Source organism: Oncorhynchus tshawytscha, linkage group LG33 (assembly GCF_018296145.1).
Source record: "Oncorhynchus tshawytscha isolate Ot180627B linkage group LG33, Otsh_v2.0, whole genome shotgun sequence".
Lineage (NCBI taxonomy): Eukaryota > Metazoa > Chordata > Actinopteri > Salmoniformes > Salmonidae > Oncorhynchus > Oncorhynchus tshawytscha.
The window spans coordinates 36,781,258-36,806,697 of NC_056461.1; the positions used below are offsets into that span (position 1 = coordinate 36,781,258).

At 41.5% G+C, this 25,440-nt stretch overlaps 1 protein-coding gene across 1 annotated transcript in view; it reads left to right on the forward strand.

Moving 5' to 3' along the window:
• The window catches only part of LOC112231359 (gamma-aminobutyric acid receptor subunit beta-4-like), a 48,682-nt gene that overhangs the window by 20,216 nt on the left and 3,026 nt on the right, over positions 1-25,440 (forward strand). Inside the window, exons 3-9 of the mRNA XM_024398083.1 lie at positions 5,281-5,348; positions 8,074-8,294; positions 15,573-15,655; positions 22,459-22,596; positions 23,854-24,006; positions 24,408-24,664; positions 25,294-25,383. Coding sequence (XP_024253851.1) covers positions 5,281-5,348; positions 8,074-8,294; positions 15,573-15,655; positions 22,459-22,596; positions 23,854-24,006; positions 24,408-24,664; positions 25,294-25,383 — 1,010 coding nt within the window. The remainder of the gene's footprint in view (positions 1-5,280; positions 5,349-8,073; positions 8,295-15,572; positions 15,656-22,458; positions 22,597-23,853; positions 24,007-24,407; positions 24,665-25,293; positions 25,384-25,440) is intronic.

A 25,440-nucleotide genomic window follows, 5' to 3' on the forward strand; every position in this document is an offset into this window, starting at 1 on the left:
TGTTCCAATGAGAACACGTGAATTGATAAAAGCAGACATATCTGAGCCTCTCAGGCTGCTGTTGCTGAAGCGATATTTCCTTACAGCTCGCAAAAGTGCATCTGCAGGTAAGTGCTTTTCTTTTGAGAAAGCCACAGTGGCAAAGTGGATCCCTCTGTTTCATTGAAGCAGGGTACAACATATGCAGTAAGAGAGAGAGAGATCCTGGTGCTTTCTGTTTACAACCAGCGAACGAATGTACTTTGACATCTCTGGGGGAAATTGTTACTGGTTGCCTTCACAAAGCGCAATGGAAGATGGCCCCACATTTTCCGATTTTTTTTTTTTTCTCAGAAAGAGATGGGTCAGGGAATATGACAAAGCTGCAGGGCATTGAAGAGAGATGTGGACTGCCTTGTCATGGCAGCTGGAGTTGGAGGAGAGGGGGAAAGAAAATAGGATTACAAAAAAAGAGGAGAGATGTGCACTCCAAGTCAAGTGCTATGCTGGTTAATATTTCAGTGCCAGTATTTTGAGAAACATGGTAATTGTCAGATCGTTCGTGAGTAGGCTGGACTGGGAGTCATCTGCAGATTATTTGAAGGAAGGAAAGAGAGTACACATAAACAACAATAAGGGATTTTTAACAGACTCTGAAAATCACTGTTTTCAAGATTCATTTCACTCCCTTGAAAAATTAGCACAAATTGAAAGGCAATGAATTGAATGGCATTCTGAGATGCAGTTACAGTAGCAATATTCTTAGGCACATCTTTCCCACAGTCCTCTCTGTTTCTTTGTCTGGGTGTTGTTTCTCTGGAGGGAAGATGGAACACCTTTTGCTGGATGGGTCTCCTTTGCCTGGCGTAGTTTGAGAGATTATTTTGTTCAATGCCCAACATTGCAGCACTTGTCCTGTTGTGTGTAAACCCCCTCTGAAATATTAATGCAACTAAAAAAACATTGCTGTTGGTGGCAAGCCAGCCATTTCAAAAGCCCGCAGGGAGCTTGTTTCTCATAAGCAAATCTGTGACTCTGTGAGCAAAACACACCTGATGAAGTAGACAAGGCCCAGGTAACTGTTCAAGCAACTCTCCCAAGCACTGGTCTGTGGGAAAAAAATCATTAGTGCAGATTTTTTATTTTATCAAAGAATGAATTTACTGGACCATATTGGCTACTTTGGAAGCTCTAACGATAACGAAGATCATTGAAACAGATGTTGAAGTAAAAAAAAAAATGCTTCAATTGATTGTTTAGGTCCTTACTGTAACAGCTTATCTGCCTATTTGTAAGTGCAAGGTACATGACATGTACATAGCTACACACACGAGCTGTAGGCCTCTTTTACTTACATCACTCTTTGCTCAAGGAAATAGTAGTTTACCTAAATCATACTGTTGTAATAACTTGCATTGAACCCAGTGGTTGAGATGGTTCTTCCCTGGTCACTACTAGAAAAAAGGGGAAGCTTTGGAGAAGTCCCGCAACAAAAGGTTGGATGTTACTCCCTTTTTTTTACTGTTTTTTTTCTGCGTGCATCTGGTCATTATTTTTGTGCTTACACTTCATTCTCCTTCACCTGATCATCATGATTCAGTGGTCTGCTAATTGGGAAATGGATAATTAATTCATTTTGAGGGTGACACATTTCCCTTGTGCAGAGATTTTGGATTTTTACAGATCAAGGAGGGAACATTTGGGGTGAGGGGGGGTGTCCTTGCTTTGAGCTCCAAAGTTGAATTATCGGCAGTTGTCATGAACGTGAAAAACCTACAGTATGAAATAGCCCAACTTCTAGAACGTTTAAAATGCTTTTTTTAATTTACATTTTTTACATGTGTAGGTCTATCCATTTTAATGTCAGGTTACAGATTTAGCTACATTATTTTTCTAACACCTACTTACACCTACTGTATGCAGATAAACGGTATCCTCATGTATGTTCATTGATTAAGCAGATGCTCCTATCCAGAGATAGTCACAAGTGAAGTGACATTCAGAATATATTTTTAGTGTTAGTACTGTCAGTATGTTTCTGCAGTTTTCCAGAACAGTTGCCTGCACATGCCCTCATCTTCTAGACAGAGAGCTCCTAAAGTACAATTTAATCATTTAGCAGACTCACTTATCCAGAGAAATTAGGGTTAAGTGCCTTGCTTAAGCATACATTGACAGACGTTTCACCTAGTCAGCTCTGGGATTTGAACCAGTGACCTTTTGGCCCAAAGCTCTTAACTGCTAGGCTATCTGCCACCTGTGGCACATTGACCATGCCACTATTTCAGCATCACTCTTTGACACAACCTATGAACCTTTTAGATGGTGCATAAAACAGTATATGGACAGGTGAATTTATGTTAAATATGCACACATTTTCAAATCTATTATTAATTGAACACAAGATTATACACAAGATGCACACTCTTCTTGCGCCCTGCAGTCACATGTTCAGCACAGCACTTCTTAAAACCAAAGATTCAACATTAGCTTTGACGAATACACAATGACAACTGCTATTTCTTATGGGAGCAAAGGTCTCTCAACCTGTTTCTTCTAATATCCTTGATTTTTAACGAAGGTTAAAGCACTCCCCGGGGCAAGGCTCTGTACAGGGCTGACTAACTCCTCACTACTAAGACAAAGGCCAAATTGAGTAAATGAGTCATACACAGTAGTTGAGTACACAGTACAGTGCCTTGCGAAAGTATTCGGCCCCCTTGAACTTTGCGACCTTTTGCCACATTTCAGGCTTCAAACATAAAGATATAAAACTGTATTTTTTTGTGAAGAATCAACAACAAGTGGGACACAATCATGAAGTGGAACGACATTTATTGGATATTTCAAACTTTTTTAACAAATCAAAAACTGAAAAATTGGGCGTGCAAAATTATTCAGCCCCTTTACTTTCAGTGCAGCAAACTCTCTCCAGAAGTTCAGTGAGGATCTCTGAATGATCCAATGTTGACCTAAATGACTAATGATGATAAATACAATCCACCTGTGTGTAATCAAGTCTCCGTATAAATGCACCTGCACTGTGATAGTCTCAGAGGTCCGTTAAAAGCGCAGAGAGCATCATGAAGAACAAGGAACACACCAGGCAGGTCCGAGATACTGTTGTGAAGAAGTTTAAAGCCGGATTTGGTACAAAAAGATTTCCCAAGCTTTAAACATCCCAAGGAGCACTGTGCAAGCGATAATATTGAAATGGAAGGAGTATCAGACCACTGCAAATCTACCAAGACCTGGCCGTCCCTCTAAACTTTCAGCTCATACAAGGAGAAGACTGATCAGAGATGCAGCCAAGAGGCCCATGATCACTCTGGATGAACTGCAGAGATCTACAGCTGAGGTGGGAGACTCTGTCCATAGGACAACTATCAGTCGTATATTGCACAAATCTGGCCTTTATGGAAGAGTGGCAAGAAGAAAGCCATTTCTTAAAGATATCCATAAAAAGTGTCGTTTAAAGTTTGCCACAAGCCACCTGGGAGACACACCAAACATGTGGAAGAAGGTGCTCTGGTCAGACGAAACCAAAATTGAACTTTTTGGCAGCAATGCAAAACATTATGTTTGGCTTAAAAGCAACACAGCCCATCACCCTGAACACACCATCACCCTGAACACACCATCCCCACTGTCAAACATGGTGGTGGCAGCATCATGGTTTGGGCCTGCTTTTCTTCAGCAGGAACAGGGAAGATGGTTAAAATTGATGGGAAGATGGATGGAGCCAAATACAGGACCATTCTGGAAGAAAACCTGATGGAGTCTGCAAAAGACCTGAGACTGGGACGGAGATTTGTCTTCCAACAAGACAATGATCCAAAACATAAAGCAAAATCTACAATGGAATGGTTCAAAAATAAACATATCCAGGTGTTAGAATGGCCAAGTCAAAGTCCAGACCTGAATCCAATCGAGAATCTGTGGAAAGAACTGAAAACTGCTGTTCACAAATGCTCTCCATCCAACCTCACTGAGCTCGAGCTGTTTTGCAAGGAGGAATGGGAAAAATTTCAGTCTCTCGATGTGCAAAACTGATAGAGACATACCCCAAGCGACTTACAGCTGTAATCGCAGCAAAAGGTGGCGCTACAAAGTATTAACTTAAGGGGGCTGAATAATTTTGCACGCCCAATTTTTCAGTTTTTGATTTGTTAAAAAAGTTTGAAATATCCAATAAATGTCGTTCCACTTCATGATTGTGTCCCACTTGTTGTTGATTCTTCACAAAAAAATACAGTTTCATATCTTTATGTTTGAAGCCTGAAATGTGGCAAAAGTTCGCAAAGTTCAAGGGGGCCGAATACTTTCGCAAGGCACTGTATATGTGGATAATTGTAAGCCTTGTTTTTTGACCTCCCATTTACTATGACTAGGCCCACAGGTGCACACACATAATGCTGTTTTAAGTTGTTATTTTAACCGACTCAACACAGATCTACAGTCCGTTATAGAATCCAGGCCACTTTATACTGAAGGCCAGTTATATCTGAATGTAACTAAAACTGAAGGAACATTTTCCTTTAATTATTCTCTTTGACATTGCTGAATATCAACACACTTTGACATCCCTTTCACTTTAATGTTTCAGTTTCTTGTAAGGAGAAAGCAGTAGGATGAGATAATACGATTACATGATTTGAGGGGGGCGAGAATATTGAGCGTGAAATTAGCATGGTGTACCTGAATGTCATATAGATTCAAATTTTATGAAGATTAAAGAAAGATTTAGTCCGATTTTATATGGCTGTTTAAACACAGTGACCCAAAGAGACACTCTTTCCGCCCAAAAATTGGATGTTACAATTAATTTGCCTCTTCTGCATTTTAGTCTTTTTGTGCCACTTTATTCTGCCGCCCTTTTGGTCACTTTGCACATACTGTATGAGAAAGGTAAATGGGTTCAAGGTTCAAGTAATGCTGGTCTGTTTCCTTCATGCTTTCCTCTTGTGTCCCCTCTTGTCTATCTCGCTACAATCAATGGCCTACTCATGCTCATATGAGGCTTGTTCCCACAGTTTTCAGAGAATGTTTGATTCAGTGATACTCTCTCCCACATCAGAAATGTCCAGTTCTAGTTTCATGCATAATGCATCCCCCCCCAAAAGAGTTCTATCATGGTTCATGCAGTAATGTCATGATAATTCAATGAGATAACCCACCATGTGAAGAGAATTTGTTTTCCTACGTTATTTTTAAAACAGAGGCCAAAAGTGTATTTCTGGCTCAGTGTAAATAATCTGTGTGAGTTTGTGTGTGACTGCACGGCCTCCTGTGTTCCCCCAGGTGCCCCAGTCATCGTAGGAATGAGCATCAACATCGCTAGCATTGACTCCATCTCAGAAGTGAACATGGTGAGTTACAAAACCCCTTCTCTTACAGTAGCAAAGTCTATACAGTACATCCACTCAATGTGTCAATTCTTATTTATAAGGGTACTGTAATGAATACTCAGGGAGAAAGAGGTGTAGATTCACACGCAGAGCATGGCAGATGTTTATTTGGCCTTCGCAGAAGGCAGGAATCGTGGTCACAGGCAGGCAATGGTCAAACACAGGTAGGCAGTCAAAAACAAACAATACCTTACAACCATATAAACCGAAATAACTGAACTAAATAGGGAGCTGATGAGACCAGGTGAGAAGCGAACGCAGGTGAAATCAATGAACAAAAATGAAAGAGAGGCCTATGTTCTAGAACACAAAGAAACAGGGCTATGTTCTAGAACACAAAGAAACAGGGCTATGTTCTAGAACACAAAGAAACAGGGCTACGTTCTAGAACACAAAGAAACAGGACACAAGGTTGACTAAGAAAAGAAAAGCTGAACCTTACAGGTACTTAGTTGCAAACACTCAAATTGAACTAATTAAATGAACCTTGGACCCTTTCTTGATTTCTTGATTGTTCACAAAATAATATAATAATATAATCTGACCACATAAAGATGATCTAACAATGTGCAAGAGACTATAGTCGAGTTACAGTAATATCAAGAAAGGGTTCAAGGGTCTTTGAGTGTTTGCAACGCAATACCATTTCAATCAGTCATATTTGCCCTTGCCAACATTAGATAACCATAGACATGTTGTGCATCTGTTTTGCTTGATTATATTACGCGTTAACTTGTGTTCATTAGAGAGCGGTGAGAAATCAGGCACAGTCTTGTGCATCCTTAAAGAAGACAATATGGCTGGTGTCTCAGCAATGACATCATTCTGTCGCTCTCCTCTCCGTTGTATTTAAAAATATATAATTGTATTTAGTGTGGCACAGTCACACTCAGAGTTCACTCCACCCACAAGCCAGAAGGGCTTTGCTGTTGGGTTTTGGGTTTGTTATCCCTACAACATTGTTATTTGGGGTCACTAGAGGATTTTCATCCAGTTTCAACAGCAGATATCATCTTTAATTTGTTAGAGGTAGTCACTAATGTATCTAGCTGTTTTCTTTATTTTTAAGCACATGCAAGTGAGGCCCTTTGATTTATTCATCTTGAAGTTATTGTAGAGATTCATGTTGTACTCCTGTGTTTTGAAAGACACAGCGAGTTTTAGCTTATGCTGTATGTTATTTTGGTTTCCCTGGACATTTGAGAAGGCAGCATCAAGTGCAAAGCTGAAAAGGTTGAACAAACTTCTGGTGAACAAAGACAGATCAAAAACATTTGTCAACTTGGAAAACTCTTGATAATCTCAACATGTGTGTTATGTCTAACACCATAACTTGTCTATTTTAGCTGTTAATTTGTGTACTTTGTCAGCAAGCCAACATAGTCATAGCAAAAGAATAACAAATTCCACCCCAAAAATTGCAATCAGACCAAAGCCATGTAAAAACAAATATTTCATGAAAAAAACCATTTCATTTAATTATATTTTTTTCAGGATGCTGCAAATATATATATTTTTTATGGAAAATATGGACTAGCCTTTTCATAGGGTAAGACTGAGAGAATGTAGGTCATGTCCAGCTGAATAACCACTCAGATTAGCTCTCAGTCCGCTTATAATATGTGACGTACATTATGGTTCACTTGTATTTTAAGACAATTATATTGAGATTTCGGGACACTGAGGTTCCCAGAATAATTGGCAGCATTTATCATGCAGAATTCAGAAGGACTGTACTGTCATCGGAGGACGTATTAATCTTAACGTGGCCTTTAAATCACTTCCCTGTATGTCTTTCCTTTCATTATGGGTCCATTGTATCCTAGAAAATCACTGATAGTGCTTTCTGATGTTCTGTGCACATAATGAGTATGATAATACATGTAATAGTACTATGTGTATGGAGTTGGATAGGGCAAGTACAGTAGAGGTAACTTGTACTTCCCATAGTTGGAGCTTGGAGTTGGATAGGGCAAGTACAGTAGAGGTAACTTGTACTTCCCATAGTTGGAGCTTGTTTGATAGGGCAAGTACAGTAGAGGTAACTTGTACTTCCCATGCTTGAGTTGGATAGGGCAAGTACAGTAGAGGTAACTTGTACTTCCCATAGTCGGAGCTTGGAGTTGGATAGGGCAAGTACAGTAGAGGTAACTTGTACTTCCCATAGTTGGAGCTTGGAGTTGGATAGGGCAAGTACAGTAGAGGTAACTTGTACTTCCCATAGTCGGAGCTTGGAGTTGGATAGGGCAAGTACAGTAGAGGTAACTTGTACTTCCCATAGTTGGAGCTTGGAGTTGGATAGGGCAAGTACAGTAGAGGTAACTTGTACTTCCCATAGTCGGAGCTTGGAGTTGGATAGGGCAAGTACAGTAGAGGTAACTTGTACTTCCCATGCTTGGAGTTGGATAGGGCAAGTACAGTAGAGGTAACTTGTACTTCCCATAGTTGGAGCTTGGAGTTGGATAGGGCAAGTACAGTAGAGGTAACTTGTACTTCCCATAGTCGGAGCTTGGAGTTGGATAGGGCAAGTACAGTAGAGGTAACTTGTACTTCCCATAGTTGGAGCTTGGAGTTGGATAGGGCAAGTACAGTAGAGGTAACTTGTACTTTGCATAGTTGGAGCTTTTGTTCATGCATAACAACTAGTTCTTCTCAATCTGACAGTGCTGTCTCCCCTTTTTCACAGGATTATACCATCACAATGTATTTCCAGCAAAGTTGGCGAGACAAGCGTTTGGCATACGCTGAGCTGCCCCTCAACCTGACTCTGGATAACCGCGTGGCGGACCAGCTGTGGCTCCCAGACACCTACTTCCTTAACGACAAGAAGTCCTTCCTGCATGGCGTGACAGTGAAGAACCGTATGATTCGACTGCATCCTGATGGCACTGTGTTATATGGACTCAGGTACAGCTAACTTTCATTGGAATTCTACTGTACCTAAAGTGGTTAAAGCCTGGCCTGTAAGACAGGACTGGAAGAGACCTTGGGAACAGTGAGGCATGGGAGGAAATAGATCTCTGTTTAAATAGTACCACGACCCTCCTGCCTTTTAACGTTCCTTCCTTCCGAGAAATAAACAGTCGAGAATCACTGATGAAAACACAACTAACTTGAATTATTTTTGCTGAATTGCTGAAACCAGAATATAGCCTGCCTTGACAATGACATGACATGCTGATACCTGACATACTGTATACAGTCTGGTCCATAAAGATGAGCAAAAAATACTGTATAAAATAAATTATACAAATACTGAGCGATATTGTATGCTCAAAGAATTGGGATATTATTTTATACTAATACAATTGCTCAGAGAAAGGGATTGTGTTTAACAAGTAATACAACAAAATCTAAAAAAGATAAGGGGGAAAAATGATTGCTACCCGTTTACAGTACTCTAGCGTTCTTCCCTTGTGAGGATAACGGCACTGAGCCTTTTTCTAAAATGTGTTAGGAGATTGGAGAACACGTTGGGAGGGATCTTAGACCATTCTGCCGTACAGAATCTTTCCAGATCCTTGATATCCTTTGTCTGCTCTCTTACTGTAGGTATGAGGTACTTTTTTGTATGTGCTTCTGTTTTTCATGTCATCTGACCATAGCACTGCCTGGAGTTTAGTAAATGCCATTGGCACTTGGATTGGAGCCGGTGCAATGGTCAGACGAAATGTAAATGTAGCTCTTTGGCCACACACACCAGCGGTGTATTTGGTGTTAAAAACAGAAGCATACGCAGAAAGTATCTCATACCTGCGGTAAAATATGGTGGTGGATCTTTGATGTTATGGTTTTTTTTTTCTACTAGTGCTGGATCCCTTGTTAAGGTCAATGTCATCATTAACTTTGCCAAATACCAGGGCATTTTAGCCCAAAACCTGGTTGACTCTGCAAGGAGCCTGAGACACTTGGCTGCAAGCCAATCTTCCAGCGGATCTTCCAGCAAGACAATAACACCAAGCTGTAATCAAAATGGTTCATTGAACACAAAATCAACATTTTTCAATGGCCATATTATTCTCCGGACATGAACCCCATTGAAAACCTGTGGTTAGAATTGAAGAGGGCAGTTCATAAGCACAGGATATTAAGGATTCTGTACGGCAGAATGGTCTAAGATCCCTCCCAACGTGTTCTCCAATCTCCTAACACATTTTAGAAAAAGGCTCAGTGTCGTTATCCTCACAAGGGAAGAACGCTAGAGTACTGTAAACGGGTAGCAATCATTTTTCCCCCTTATCTTTTATTAGATATTTTTGTATTACTTGTTAAACAAAATCCCGTTCTCTGAGCAATTGTATTAGTATAAATAATATAATATCCCCCTTTTTGAGCATACAATATAGCTCAGTATTGTATACTTTATTTTCTACAGTATTTTTTGCACATCTTTATCAAGGGTGTCAATAATTATGGGCCTGACTGTACATATGGTGCACATGTTTGGGTTTTTAAATCAATGAATTTCCATTAACTCTATTTCTGGTGCATCATTTGTCTCTGGTGAATGGAGGCCTTGGAGGACAAGACAGAGAGTCCGTGCTCTTTGGGTTATGTAATGCTGATGTTTGTTGATTTGTTCCACAGGGCAGTCCCATTTTGAAATGTTTCAAAGCTAAAATCAAATTCAGCTGCAAATGTTAATTATAGGAAGCTTACAGCTAAATGCGCAGATGCTGCTGAAATGGCAACATGACTATGTTTTGCCACTGCTATTACCTCATTCCACTCCACAATCAGTAGAGATGGCTTTTAGCTCTTGTCGTGTGCTTTCCTTGTCTAGAATATTAAATATATCTTAGCTAAGCCTCTGGGAAAAGATGTTGTTATTTTCAAGAATGGTGGACCTTGCACATGCCCATTGATATGATATATAATGATAGCATTATCAGTGTCTGTAAGATATGGCAGTCGCCTCCATTCCCACATGAACAAATAGTATAGCATACAATGGTATACATACTCTAGCATTCACTTTTTGTTTTTGCAGACTTTACTGAAGTCAGCAAAAACACTGTAGTGGATACTGTAGTATTTACTGTAGTATAGTTTAGTATTTACAGTTAACTATTGTATAAATACTGTAGTAAAAGAACTGTAGTATATATTGTAGTAATTAATGTAGTGTTTATGCGGAATGTACTATACTATAGTATTTACTGTAGTGTTTCTGCGGACTGGGGTATAATATTGGATTTACTGTATAGTCTTTTGGCAGACATCACTATAGTATTTGCTATAGTGTTTTAGTTACATTATCTTTGACATAGAAGTGGAGGCTTTCTCCTTTTTGGAAACTTACTGAAGAAATACTAAAAGAGGTAATTTTCCATAACCTGCAGGTAGGAAGGTATGAAGGTAGGTAGGACTGGGGTCTGAACGGATAGTTCAGAGCTTCTGCTCTTTTCTATAACCTGTAACAAACACAATCTATACTTGGCATGTAGGATTCTCACTTATGTGTGGCACAAATTGGTATATTGAGGAGTGGGATGGGCAGGCTATATGCAAATTAAATACTGTACTATATACAGTGTCTTCAGAAAGTATTCACACCCCTTGATTTATTCCCAAAAAATGTGTGTTACAAGGTGGGATGAAAATGTATTTAATAGTAATTCTCTGTCACTGAACTACACAAAATAATCTGTACTGCCAAAGTGGAAGAAGAATTCTAACATAAAATTTAAATAAAAACACTAATATATCTTGATTACATAAGTATTCACCCTCTGAGTTAATACATGTTCGAATCACCTTTGGCAGCGATTACAGCTGTGAGTATTTCTGGGTAAGTCTCTAAGAGCTTTACGCCCCTGGATTGTACAATATTTGGAACATTATTCTTTTTAAAATTCTTCATGCTCTGTCAAGTTGGTTGTTGATCATTGCTAGACAGCCATTTTCATGTCTGCCATAGATTTTCAAGCCGATTTAAGTCAAACTGCAACTAGGCCACTCAGGAACATTCAATTACATTTTGGTAAGCAACTCCAGTGTATATTTAGCCTTGTGTTTTAGGTTATTGTCCTGCTAAAAGTTGAATTTGTCTGTAGGAAAGCAGAGTGAACCAGGCATTTCCTCTAGGATTGTGCCTGTGCTTAGCTCTATTCTGTTTCTTTTTAGCCCCCCAGAAACTCCCTAGTCCTTGCCGATGACAAGCATACCCATAACATGATGCAGCCATCACCATTCTTAAAAATATGACGAGTGGTGCTCAGCGATGTATTGTGTTGGATTTGCCCCAAACATAATGTTTTGTAATCAGAACATCAACTTTTCAGTACATAAAGTTAATTTCTTTGCCATATCTTTTTGCAGTTTTACTTTAGTGCCTTATTGCAAGCAGGATGCATGTTTTGGAATATTTCCTTATTTTCAATCTGTCTTTTTTTTAACCTTTATTTAACCAGGCAAGTCAGTTAAGAACAAATTCTTATTTTCAATGACGGCTGAGGAACAGTGGGTTAACTGCCTGTTCGGGGGAAGAATGACAGATTTGTACCTTGTCAGCTCGGGGGGTTGAACTTGTAACCTTCCGGTTGCTAGTCCACCGCTCTAGCCACTAGGCTACCCTGCCACCCCATTCAGGCTAGTATTGTGGGCTAGTACAGTGTTGTTGCTAATCAGTTATCTCCAATCACAGCCATTAAAGTCTGTACCTGATTTAAAGTCACCATTGGCTTCATTCATGGAGAAATCCCTGAGTGGTTTCATTCCTCTCCGGGAAGTTAGGAAGGACGCCTGTATCTTTGTAGTGACTGAGTGTATTGATTGTATGAATACACCATCCAAATTGTAATTAATGACTTCGCCATATTCAATGTCTGCTTTTTTACCCATCCACCAAAAGGTTCTTTGCAAGGCATTGGAAAAACTCTCTGGTCTTTGTGGTTGAATCTGTGTTTGAAATTCAGTGCTCGACTGAGTGACCTTGCAGATCTGTGGGGTACAGAGATGAGGTAGTCATTCAAAAATCATGTTAAACACTGTTGCTGCACACTGAGTGAGACCATGCAACTTATTATTGACTCGTTAAGCACATTTTTACTCCTGAACTTATTTAGGCTTGCCATAACAAAGAGGTTGAATACTTATTGACTCAAGACATTTCCGCTTATCATTTTTTATGAATTTGTGTAAAAAAAAATATATATATATATATATATTATGTATATATAATTCCACTTTGACATTATTGGGTATTGCGTGTAGCCCAGTGACAATTTAAATCTAAATTGAATTAATTCTACATTCAGACTGTAGCACAACAAAATGTGGAAAAAGTCAAGGGGTCTGAAGGCACTGTACTATAGTAATTACTGTTGTGTTTTTGCGGAGTATAGTGTTTTTGCAGACATTTCTGTAGTATTTACTGTCGTGTTTTTGCGGAGTATAGCGTTTTTGCAGACATTTCTGTATTATTTCCTGTACTGTTTTTGTGGTCTGTAGTGTTTACTATAGTATTCTACAGTTTACTACATAATTCTATAGTAAGTACTGTTTGTATTCTATATAAAACTGTAGTATTTTTTTAATGTGGGGACTTTCGTATTAATGAGAGAGTTTGATGATGTTTGGAAGTGAGAGGGGGAACTAATGGGCTGGTAGATGCTTACTTAATATGTCTCTTGGTGGAATCAGTTGTGGGTGCAGGGGAGCGAGGGATGGAGGGGTGGAAGTGGTAGCAGCTTCTCCTGCTGCCCAGAGGGAGTTGGTGAAAAGGTGGAGGAATGAATTGAGGAAAGAATCATAAAGTGAGGACAGAATCCTGTGTAGAGTACAGAGGGACTATAGGGCAGTGCTGTTCAAAGCTGGGGTCATGGGGATTGCCACATTTTAAATTCAAATCAACAAAATAAATGGGGTGGGGTGGGGAGGTATTAAGAGTACAGATTATTTTATGGGACAATATACAAACTTTTTTTGAGAAAGATCATTTGAAAAATAAAGTGTTATTGAGGAAATGTATTTATTGGTTCTCTTAATTTTGATAAGCGTGATGAACATGTAATGAATTAGATCTGGGGTGGGGTGAGCCTCTATGATTTATCGTAAAGACCATGACCCCTTTCACAGGAAGACGTAAAAAAGCCTACTTTCTTGTTAATTTGATTGATTGACATGTGAGCTTCTTTTACAGTATAAACCTGGACTGTTTTCAGCAGGCACGACACAGGGACACAACAATGTTTTTATTGTGCAACAGAACGAATGTAGTAGTCACTATTGTACTGCACGAGACAAACAAATATAGCACACCACTTATTCCTGGCTATTTTGTTTTGCTGGGATGTGAGGAGGAGGAGGAGGTGGCGCACTTCCCATCCAGAATTCTGTGCCCCAGAAAAAGGCAACAAAAAACCTTATAATCCCTCATCACCACAATGTCCCAGTTTCATCAATGAACGAGCCCAGACAGTGAGTCTGCAGTGAGGTTCTCACAGGGACCCACCCAGATGACTGGGGGGCTGCTGGGGGGAGAGGAGCATCTTGGGGCCCTTTCAAAGCAACACAGCAGCCGGAGCCCCAGGGGCCACAGGCTTTGTTTCTTCACCCAACATGTTGCAACTTTGCTTTACAGGAGTCATGTACAGTAAAGCTGTGAGATAGAAAACAATATGCAGTGCAGAGTGAAATGCCCTTCGTCTATGATATAGCCGGAGGGGAGTGATGATGAGGTTATGGTGTGTTGGGCCTTGGGGAGAGTCAGAATACCTTTGCTACGGCATCATGCCTTAACACAACAAAGTGAAGATAGTCAAAAAGTATGTCATCGCAAAAGGTGACTTACTGTATGGAACTGTGTTCTGTTTTCATCATGGTTGTATAGCCCCTGCAGAAAACACTCCACATTGTTTTTCTTTTGCACTCTATACACTTGTGTTTGACAGTAGTTGTAGTGGCTTGTATTAGCCTGCGCACTACAAACCTCTTGCTATATGCTGAATTGTCCAGCAACCTAGAAGACGGCATGGATTTAGGCATCTTAAATTATGGATCCAAAATGTAAAATAGGCTGTTGTAAAGGGTGAACTTCCACACCACTCTCCCTCGCCTCCTAAAACACACAAACTGTGTACCTATCATACTCTCTCTGTGAATGGGCAGTCCATCTAACGCACAGGGGTGATGAGTTGTAACTCAGTTACTTTTTCCATTCAGGCAAAACAGTGACCTCCGTATTTCATTTAAACCAGAAGCCTGAAAACAGGCGAAAGCTCGTATGATTTAACAGAGCAGATGTAATTATTAAAATGTGCTGCACTGGTAAATATATCACACACAAATCATCTGTAACCCGTGGGATTTTCCTAGGCTTCTGGATTTATTGGAATTGAATTTAATGAATATATTTATATATAGCAGTCAATCACAATTTAGTGTGAGATTAAAGCACATACTCAATGCACAGGTGCTAACATTTTACAAAAAATTTCAGCTGATTCAATGTATCCCAGGGGAATAAAACAAGCTTGCTATATTTGACTTTCTGCATTTGGTTGTTGGCTTTGGAGCTTGAATGAATTAGATGTTTACATGAAACACTTAGGATGTACCTATGGTTTTGTTTGAAGTTAGTGGTTTAACAGTTTGAATTCATTCATTGTGTTTCTTCTATGGGTGGAAGTGTAAATATGAAGCTAATATCTCCAGTGCATGAGGTTGCTGTCACAACATAGATTAGGGCTTTCATAAGACCTATGTGAGCACAAAAATGCTACTCACTGAGACACATTCGTTTTGTATTACAACTTCTCTCTATTTGGAATCCACTTGCCTCAGTCAGAACACATTCCCAACAACCTCACCTTCTGCTATTTCATTCATTGAAAATTCATAAAGAGCTGACCACGGCTATTATGGAAGGTCTCAAACAGTTGGCCAGATTATGAGAAACGAACCCACATGTATCTTTCTCTCCTTCCCCCTTCTTTTCTCATCCCTCGCTCCTAAGAAATAGACCTTGGACAGGTCTGTATGCAACACTAGACTGCCAATGATTGCATTTCCTTTTTTCACTTTTTTCAATACGAGACAACTGCCTAACATTACTCATTTAAAGATTCACATCGTGCAGTCAAGGCTAAGCTACAATTTCTTAAAGGTTACCAAGGTAACAGCGGTTCTCTCTACCCCCCTTTTCTCTCACACTCTATGTCTCTGCTCTTCTTTTTTTTCCAGAATAACCACCACAGCAGCTTGCATGATGGACTTGAGGAGGTACCCGCTCGACGAACAGAACTGCACCCTGGAAATCGAAAGCTGTAGGTGGACTTAATACAAACGTCTTCACCCCCATTCCTCCCCACTCTGGCTAAGTAACACCCCCTCCCCCTCTCACAACTGTCTGCCTGGGCTTCTCAGGGATCTCAGCAGGAATGTCACCCTGCCACTTCCACTGGATAGCACAGCTAGGGACAGCCCATGATCCCAGACAGTTAGTGTTTCATTTTTTACATCTCAAGTCTCTCTATACATTTCAAATAAAAGCCAACCTTTAGACCTGTCATACGGTACTGTATGTCTCTAGTAGCCTATTGAATTTAATGTTGTTTACTTCATGTTGTTTCTGTCAATATTTACAAAACATATTTGCAATTTAACCTTTTGCAGTATAGGTTGCAGATGTGTAATTCACATATTTTCTGAAACAAAGTCTTACAATGCATTTTAACTGCATTATAATGTGTTATGCCTGCAGGCTTGAGGTGTTACTGAGAGATGAAACCCAAGTAATTCGACCAGAATTCTCCATACAGTCTAACTTCACCCTCTAGTTTAGACTCCCTGGTGATTCTGATGTAGCTTAGACTCCCTTGTGATTCTGATGTAGCTTAGACTCCCTGGTGATTCTGATGTAGCTTAGACTCCCTGGTGATTCTGATGTAGCTTAGACTCCCTGGTGATTCTGATGTAGCTTAGACTCCCTGGTGATTCTGATGTAGCTTAGACTCCCGGGTGATTCTGATGTAGCTTAGACTCCCTGGTGATTCTGATGTAGCTTAGACTCCCGGGTGATTCTGATGTAGCTTAGACTCCCTGGTGATTCTGATGTACCTTAGACTCCCGGGTGATTCTGATGTAGCTTAGACTCCCGGGTGATTCTGATGTAGCTTTGACTCCCAGGTGATTCTGATGTAGCTTTTCTGGTGTAGTTTTCATTCAATAGGGTTTTCAGTACAATTATCTTAAGCCATCCCTTTAAATACGGTGTACCTTTTAATTAGAATTTTGTCAACAAACTCACTAGAATACACCTAATATGATCTACTAATGCTAGCGACCCTCAGGAACAACGACACAGACATGCCAGAGGAAAGAAAGGTAAACGGAATGGAATGATACAAAATGTTGGCAACAAATTGAAGGAAACTAACACTAAAGTGACAGTTATAAATGTATGTGGGTATTACTTACGGTGACTCCCGATAGTGGCTGATATTAAACATGATACAAATTGTACAGAAGCCTGTAGCTTGGGTCTCCAAATTTCATCCACGCAAATTATGAGGGCATACAATTAAAATTCAGGATAACGGTACAGCTGTTTATAGCTTACTACACTGTGGTAAAGGGTCCACAATAAATGCCATGTTGATATGATTTTGAGTATGCTTCTAAATATGTGGTACATTCAATTGATTGGACATGATCTGGAAAGGCACACACCTGTTTATATAAAGTACCACATTTGACAGTGCATGTCAGAGCAAAAACCAAGCCACGAGGTTGAAGGAATTGTCCGTAGAGCTCAGAGACAGGATTGTGTCGAGGCACAGATCTGGGGAATGGTACCAAAAAATGTCTGCAGCATTGAAGGTCCCCAAGAACACATTAGCCTCCAAGGCTCTTCCTAGAGCTGGCCGCCCAAGCAATCGGGGGAGAATGGCCTTGGTCAGGGAGGTGACCAAAAATCCGATGGTCACTCTGACAGAGCTTTAGAGTTCCTCTGTGAAGATGGTTGTCCTTCTGGAAGTTTCTCCCATCTCTGCAGCTCTCCACCAATCAGACCGTTATTGTAGAGTGGCCAGACAGAAGCCACTCCTCAGTAAAAGGCACATGTCAGCCCACTTGGAGTTTGTCAAAAGGCACCTAAAGACTCTCAGACCATGAGAAACAAGATTCTCTGAAGCATCACGTCTGGAAGAAACCTGGCACCATCCCTATGGTGAAGCATCATGCTGTGGGGATGTTTTTCAGTGGCAGGGACTGAGAGACTAGTCAGGATAGAGGCAAAGATGAAAGGAGAAAAGTACAGATATATCCTTGATGAAAACCTGCTCCAGAGTGCTCAGGACCTCATACTGGGGCAAAGGTTCACCTTCCAACAGAACAACGACCCTAAGCGCACAGCCAAGACAACGCAGGAGTGGCTTCAGGACAAGTCTCTGAATGTCCTTGAGTGGCCCAACTTGATCCCGATCGAACATCTCTGGAGAGACCTGAGAATAGCTGTGCAGCAACGCTCCCCATCCAACCTGACAGAGCTTGGCACGATGTGCAGAGAAGAATGGGAGAAACTCCCCAAATACAGGTGTGCAAAGCTTGTAGCGTCCTACCCAAGAAGACTCGATGCTGTAATCGCTGCCTAAGGTGCTTGAGCAAAGTACTGAGTAAAGGGTCTGAATTCTTATTTAAATGTTTTATTTCCGTTTTTTATTGGTAATAAATGTGCAAACATTTCTAAAAACCTATTTTTTCTTTTCCATTCTGGAGTATTGTGTGTAGATTGATGAGGGGAAAAAACTATTTCATCAATTTTAGAATAACTTGACAAAATGTGGAAAAAGTCAAGGGGTCTGAATACTTCTGAATGCACTGTAAATCTATCTCATACTTCTCACTTTGATTCCACTGGCATTGTGATGGAGACACTGGTGGACTCACCATAGGCAGTAGAGCCAATTGCCTCAAGCTTCACATCATCAAGGGGCCTAATGGGGCCCCTTGATGATACTGTGTATATTGATGATGTGTGTGTGTGTGTGTGTGTGTGTGTGTGTGTGTGTGTGTGTGTGTGTGTGTGTGTGTGTGTGTGTGTGTGTGTGTGTGTGTGTGTGTGTGTGTGTGTGTGTGTGTGTGTGTGTGTGTGTGTGTGTGTATGTATATATATATCACACACACACTGCTCAAAAAAATAAAGGGAACACTAAAATAACACATCCTAGATCTGAATGAATGAAATATTCTTATTAAATACTTTTTTCTTTACATAGTTGAATGTGCTGACAACAAAATCACACAAATTATCAATGGAAATCAAATGTATCAACCCATGGAGGTCTGGATTTGGAGTCACACTCAAAATTAAAGTGGAAAACCACACTACAGGCTGATCCAACTTTGATGGAATGTCCTTAAAACAAGTCAAAAGGAGGCTCAGTAGTGTGTGTGGCCTCCACGTGCCTGTATGACCTCCCTACAATGCCTGGGCATACTCCTGATGAGGTGGCAGATGGTCTCCTGTGGGATCTCCTCCCAGACCTGGACTAAAGCATCCGCCAACTCCTGGACAGTCTGTGGTGCAACGTGGCGTTGGTGGATGGAGCGAGACATGATGTCCCAGATGTGCTCAATTGGATTCAGGTCTGGGGAATGGGCGGTCCATAGCATCAATGCCTTCCTCTTGCAGGAACTGCTGACACACTCCAGCCACATGAGGTCTAGCATTGTCTTGCATTAGGAGGAACCCAGGGCCAACCGCACCAGCATATGGTCTCACAAGGGGTCTGAGGATCTCATCTCGGTATCTAAGGGCAGTCAGGCTACCTCTGGCGAGCACATGGAGGGCTGTGCGGCTCCCCAAAGAAATGCCACCCCACACCATGACTGACCCACCGCCAAACCGGTCATGCTGGAGGATGTTGCAGGCAGCAGAACGTTCTCCACGGCGTCTCCAGACTCTGTCACGTCTGTCACATGCTCAGTGTGAACCTGCTTTCATCTGTGAAGAGCACAGGGCGCCAGTGGCGAATTTGCCAATCTTGGTGTTCTCTGGCAAATGCCAAATGTCCTGCACGGTGTTGGGCTGTAAGCACACCCCCCACCTGTTGACGTTGGGCCCTCATACCACCCTCGTGGAGTCTGTTTCTGACTGTTTGAGCAGACACATGCACATTTGTGGCCTGCTGGAGGTCATTTTGCAGGGCTCTGGCAGTGCTCCTCCTGCTCCTCCTTGCACAAAGGCGGCGGTAGCGGTCCTGCTGCTGGGTTGTTGCCCTCCTACGGCCTCCTCCACGTCTCCTGATGTACTGGCCTGTCTCCTGGTAGCACCTCCATGCTCTGGACACTACGTTGACAGACACAGCAAACCTTCTTGCCACAGCTCACATTGATGTGCCATCCTGGATAAGCTGCACTACCTGAGCCACTTGTGTGGGTTGTAGACTCCGTCTCATGCTACCACTAGAGTGAAAGCACCGCCAGCATTCAAAAGTGACCAAAACATCAGCCAGGAAACATAGGAACTGAGAAGTGGTCTGTGGTCACCACCTGCAGAACCACTCCTTTATTGAGGGTGTCTTGCTAATTGCCTATAATTTCCACCTGTTGTCTATTCCATTTGCACAACAGCATGTGACATTTATTGTCAATCAGTGTTGCTTCCTAAGTGGACAGTTTGATTTCAAAGAAGTGTGATTGACTTGGAGTTACATTGTGTTGTTTAAGTGTTCCCTTTGTTTTTTGAGCAGTGTATATATAAAATGTTCAAAGTACTTCTCCGCTTCAGGCCCCCCCCCCATGCTCTGTTCGAGGCATAATAATTCAAATAAATCCACGTCAGTCTGTCTCTTGAAGCTAGAGATATCTGTTTTGCATGGGCTGCGTCTCAATCCACCACATCCACAAATGTCAGCCTTCCAAATCTCCGGTGGAAGGTGGCAGAGCTACAACGGTGATTGTCATACCAGGAGACATCTCAAAAATCAGTCTTCTCATGGTAACATCTGTAGCGTCCAAACGGTCTTGAAATTGATATGACCACTCTATGGAAAGATGGGACTCTCACGGACACGATGAAGGTAATCCGTTACTGGGCCAAAAAATGAATGGAAGTGAATAGGGTATTTCCACGTCAAAATTCTACAGGTTATTCCACAGTAACAAAAAAGAAAACATTCAAATCTGAGCTTTTTTGTATCTCTCAGATATAGGACACAGTTCAAAACATACTTCCTTTTGATTAAATGTTTTACTGTCGGTTTTTCCCTGGATTCATCTGTTATTCAGTGTGTTTCTATGGGCTAATCTGACCATAACTCTATCCCCCTGATTCCTGCTTACAATGAAAAACTCAAACAGGAAGTACCAGTGACTTACTCAATACAGAAGTGGACCGATGAAGCAAATGCCTAGCTACAGGATTGTTTCGCTTGCACAAACTGGAATATATTCTGTGATTCATCCGATGGTATTGAGGAGTTTACCACATGAATATGTGCTTCGACGACGTTGTCCCCACAGTGACCGTACACATCCCAACCAGAAGCCATGGATTACAGGCAACATCCACACTGTGCTAAAGAGCTGACGCTTTCAAGGAGTGGGACACTAATCCGGACGATTATAAGAAATCCCGCTACGGCCTCCAACAAACAGGAAAAGCGTCAATACATGACGACTAAGATCGAATCCTACTACGCCAGCTCTGATGCTCATTGGATGTGGCAGGGTTTGCAAACTATCACGGATTAGGGAAACCCGGATTAAGCTGCCCAGTGATGAGGCTACCAGACAAGCTAAATGCCTTTTATGCTCGCTTTGAGGCTAGCAACTATGAACCATGCATGAGAGCACCAGCTGTTCCAGATGACTGTGTGATCACGCTCTCAGTAGCCAATGTGAGTTAGACCTTTAGGTTTAGCATTCACAAGGCTGCAGTGCCAGACAAATGCGCTGACCTCCGAGCATGCGCTGACCAGCTGGCAAGTTTCTTCATTTGCATTTTCAACCTCTCCCTGACCCAATCTCTAATACCTACATGATTCAAGCAGACCATCATAGTCCCTGTGCCCAAGAATGCCAAGGTAACCTGTCTAAATTACTATTGCCCTGTAGCACTTTGTAGCCATAAAATGCTTTGAAAGGCAAGGGTGGGCAACAAAACATGTGCCACGCTAACCCTCAACACGCAGGCCCGTCAGGGGTACGTGCTTAGTCCCCTCCTGTACCCCCTGTTTACCCAAGACTGTGTGGCCTCAAACGAATACATCACCATTGTTAAGTTTGCCGACGACACGACGGTGTGTAGGCCTGATCACCAACAACAATGAGACCGCCTACAGGGAGGAAGTCAGAGACCTGGGAGTGTGGTGCCAGGACAACAACCTCTTCCTCAACGTCAGCAAGATGAAAGAGCTGATCATGGAATATAGGAAACGGAGACTGCTGAACAGTTAATCACATGGCTACCCTGACTATTTGCATTGACCCCCTTTTTATTTGCACTGACTCTCTTGCACCAGCTCTATGCACAATCACAGGACTACCCACACACTCACAACATATTACACTAACACTCCAACACACACACACACACTACATACGCTCACACAAAACACACACACACATGCACATTGACGCCACACACACACTCACACATAGACACACTTTTTATTATCTATCCTGATTACCTAGTCACTTTTACCTCTACCTACATGTACATATTATCTCAATTACCTCAACTACCTTGTAACACTGCACATTGACTTGGTACCGGTGCTCCTTGTATGTAGCCCTGTGTTTATTTTGTGTTACTATTTCATTTTTTATTTTTAGCTAATTATTCTTGCTTTTCATCTCTGCATTGTTGGGAACGGGCTCATAAGTAAGCCTTTCAAAGTAAAGTCTATACCTGTTCTATTCGGCACATGTGACTAATACATTTTGATTTGTTGTCATACAGTTTAGCTAAGTGGGTGACCATGTTACCAAGGGACTGAAGGCTTATTCTCCTCTGCTTTGGTCCATTCTGCTTCCCTAATGTCAAAGGTGAGATATTCTACCAGTACTGAACCTGTTCATTCTCCTCAAATCCCCTCCACCCATTCTCTGTAACCTGAGACAGATGGGTACACCACAGACGACATTGTTTTCTACTGGCACGGAGGTGACACTGCGGTGACGGGGGTGGATAAGCTGGAGCTTCCTCAGTTCTCCATCGTAGCACTTCGCCTGGTGTCCAGGGAGGTCAGGTTTACCACAGGTAAGGCCTCCACACCTCATATCTGTGCTGAAGGGGTAGTAATGCCATAACAATACATTCTAAGAAATATGCAGAAATACATTTTAATGGTCCTGTATGTACATGTTAGTTATTTTTCAATTTAACAATGATAGAATGTAGGCTTGCTTGTAGGATTAGTTAAACTGTCAGTCCAGTTCCACTCACTGTTTTGTGTTATTAATGTTATTCCAATGGGTAGCACTTCCAACTAGCTGCTTAACACTTCAGAGAACGTTTCCTGCAGAATATTTAAAGTAATCTCCATGTGACAGTTAACTTGAGTTAATTTAGTAGTCTAGTCTTTAAGTAGTCTTGCCCTTGTGTGTGCACTTTGTTTATTTATATTCACGAGGTATAGCAGAAAGGAATAAAATATGTATGCCCGGATATTGATTCATTAAAAGATTTACCAGACCAGGGAGATGAAAGGGTCATTTTTCATTGTGTGTAGCACACAGTCGATTGCCTTTTAAATTAAAACCATCATGACTATCTTAGGCCCTTTCTCTCATTTTGATAAAGTGGTCATACAAACTCCCTTGAGGGAATTAGTTATGCATTCATAGCGGTAAACATTTCTCTCTAGCTGAAGTAGGGGAAAGTCAAAGCCACAGGGGAATCTATCTTTCTCATTAACAACTTGTTGTTGAGCTTGTTTGAATAATCAATAGATTCGATGCAACCAATTAATGTCTCATCATAACGAGCTGACATTTTTCTCTGCAACATGCATTAATGTTAAGCGCCATAGGTTCACCCCACTAGCTACATCAGTCTCATGTGGGTTCCTCCTCCTCACTTAAGTAGTGAGAAGACATGCTCTCCAATTACGGGCCTTTTTAAATCCCCTTTTGGTGATATTTAGAGGACAGAGAAAGTGCTAAACAGAGAAAAACACAGCAGCTCTCCATGACAATTCTCAGAGGGATGCTGGAGCTGCCTGCTGAGATGGGGGGCTTGCAGAAAAATCTGCTGTGCTTGCGACTTTCTGCCATGTTTAATTGGAATCGAACTTGTCCCTGGAAAGGAATCCATTGCTTTGGGGAAATGAAGTGCTCAGTCTGAACGAATGGAGAAATGACTACCCCGCGCATTGTCAAAGTGCAGACTTTGGAACTCATAAATTGTGCCAGTGGTTCATCCTTTTCTGCACTGATGTGTTTCCTCTGCCCCTCTCAATCACTCCATCACTCCATCACTCCATCCTCTCTCCTTCTCTCTTGTTCTCTGGGAAAGGTTCCTATCCCAGGCTGTCGTTAAGTTTCAGGATTAAAAGGAACATAGGCTACTTCATCCTGCAGACATACATGCCCTCCATCCTGATCACCATCCTCTCCTGGGTCTCCTTCTGGATCAACTACGATGCCTCTGCAGCTCGGGTGGCACTGGGTAAGACTCCATCTCCACTGCAGTGTTTCAGCAACACAATGTATTCTCAGTAAACACAGAGGGCAAGGTTGTCTTCAACGTTTCTCACAAGTTTGCTCTAACATGTTGCCGTACAAAATGCTACGCAAAGCACAATTTTGAATCGCCATAAACAGATTAGTGACCATCTCCCACTTACAAAAAGTAGCCATTACTACCACTCATAATTTTCACTTTCCATTAAAACCAGAAAGCTATAAATCTACCCAGCAGGAGCAACTTGTCAAACAATGTTTAGAGGCGCACAAACTTCCCACTCAAAATCATTACCTTGCACTTTGGACCAAATATTTTAATGTAATGGTGAGGGCTACTGATTTATATCTAATAATAATGTATTTATGTTTGTTTGCAATTTCCAGGTGTTACAACGGTGCTCACCATGACAACCATTAACACACACCTTAGGGAGACACTCCCAAAGATCCCGTACGTGAAAGCCATCGACGTCTACCTCATGGGCTGTTTTGTGTTTGTGTTCCTGGCCCTGCTCGAATATGCCTTCGTAAACTACGTGTTCTTTGGCCGGGGCCCCCAGCAACAGAAGAAAATCCACGAGCGGCTGAACAAAACCAACAACGAGCGCCCGCGATACGAAGAGAAGCGCCTGAGGGAACAGGTTTGCATCTTTAGCTTCCTTCTTTCTCTCTGTATCAGAATCAGAATCCTAGCGTAAAACAATCATTGTTTGTTTTTTGGAGAATCCCTAGCACAGACATCACAAGACTGCAAAATACGCATTCCTTTATATTGGTTTGACGTAAGACAGTACTTTCACAAACCTGAAGATGCCACCTCCACCAGATACATATACAACAGCCATCCTCCATTGCTTTTTCTCCAGCACTGACTCTTTGATTTTAATGAACATTGTTTTTTGGCATTGAGATATACTGTAGCTGTTCATTTAACTACATTCCCATTCTCCTCTCAGGTTGTTGTCTTTGTTTTGGCTGTGGACTTGATTCAGTCTGTGCTGTCCTGGGAGTTGCATTTTTACCAACATTCACCCATTTTTGACAAATGTTAATGGGTATGCAGGCAGAAACATTAGTATTCAGGGGAAAATGATAAAACGGTCCGACTGAATGAAGCCCCTTGTCTCTGTGTCTGAAATATGACATGCCATGCTTATGCAAAGTTGTTCTTGTTAACCTTATGTTTATGCATCCTGTATTTTTAAGATGTGCTTAATTGTCAGTGTTTTATAGGCGTTTAATGTTGATTTTTTTTTTTTTTCATTGCAAGGACTCCATTGCCACGCCGTTTCAAACCAACACCCTCAGGTCATATACACAGAGAAGAAATCTGTACCTCGAGGAGCAAAGAAAAGTTGGGGTACATGCATTTAGAAATCATATGAGCTGTGGGACTGCAGCCTAATAGAGGTCTGAT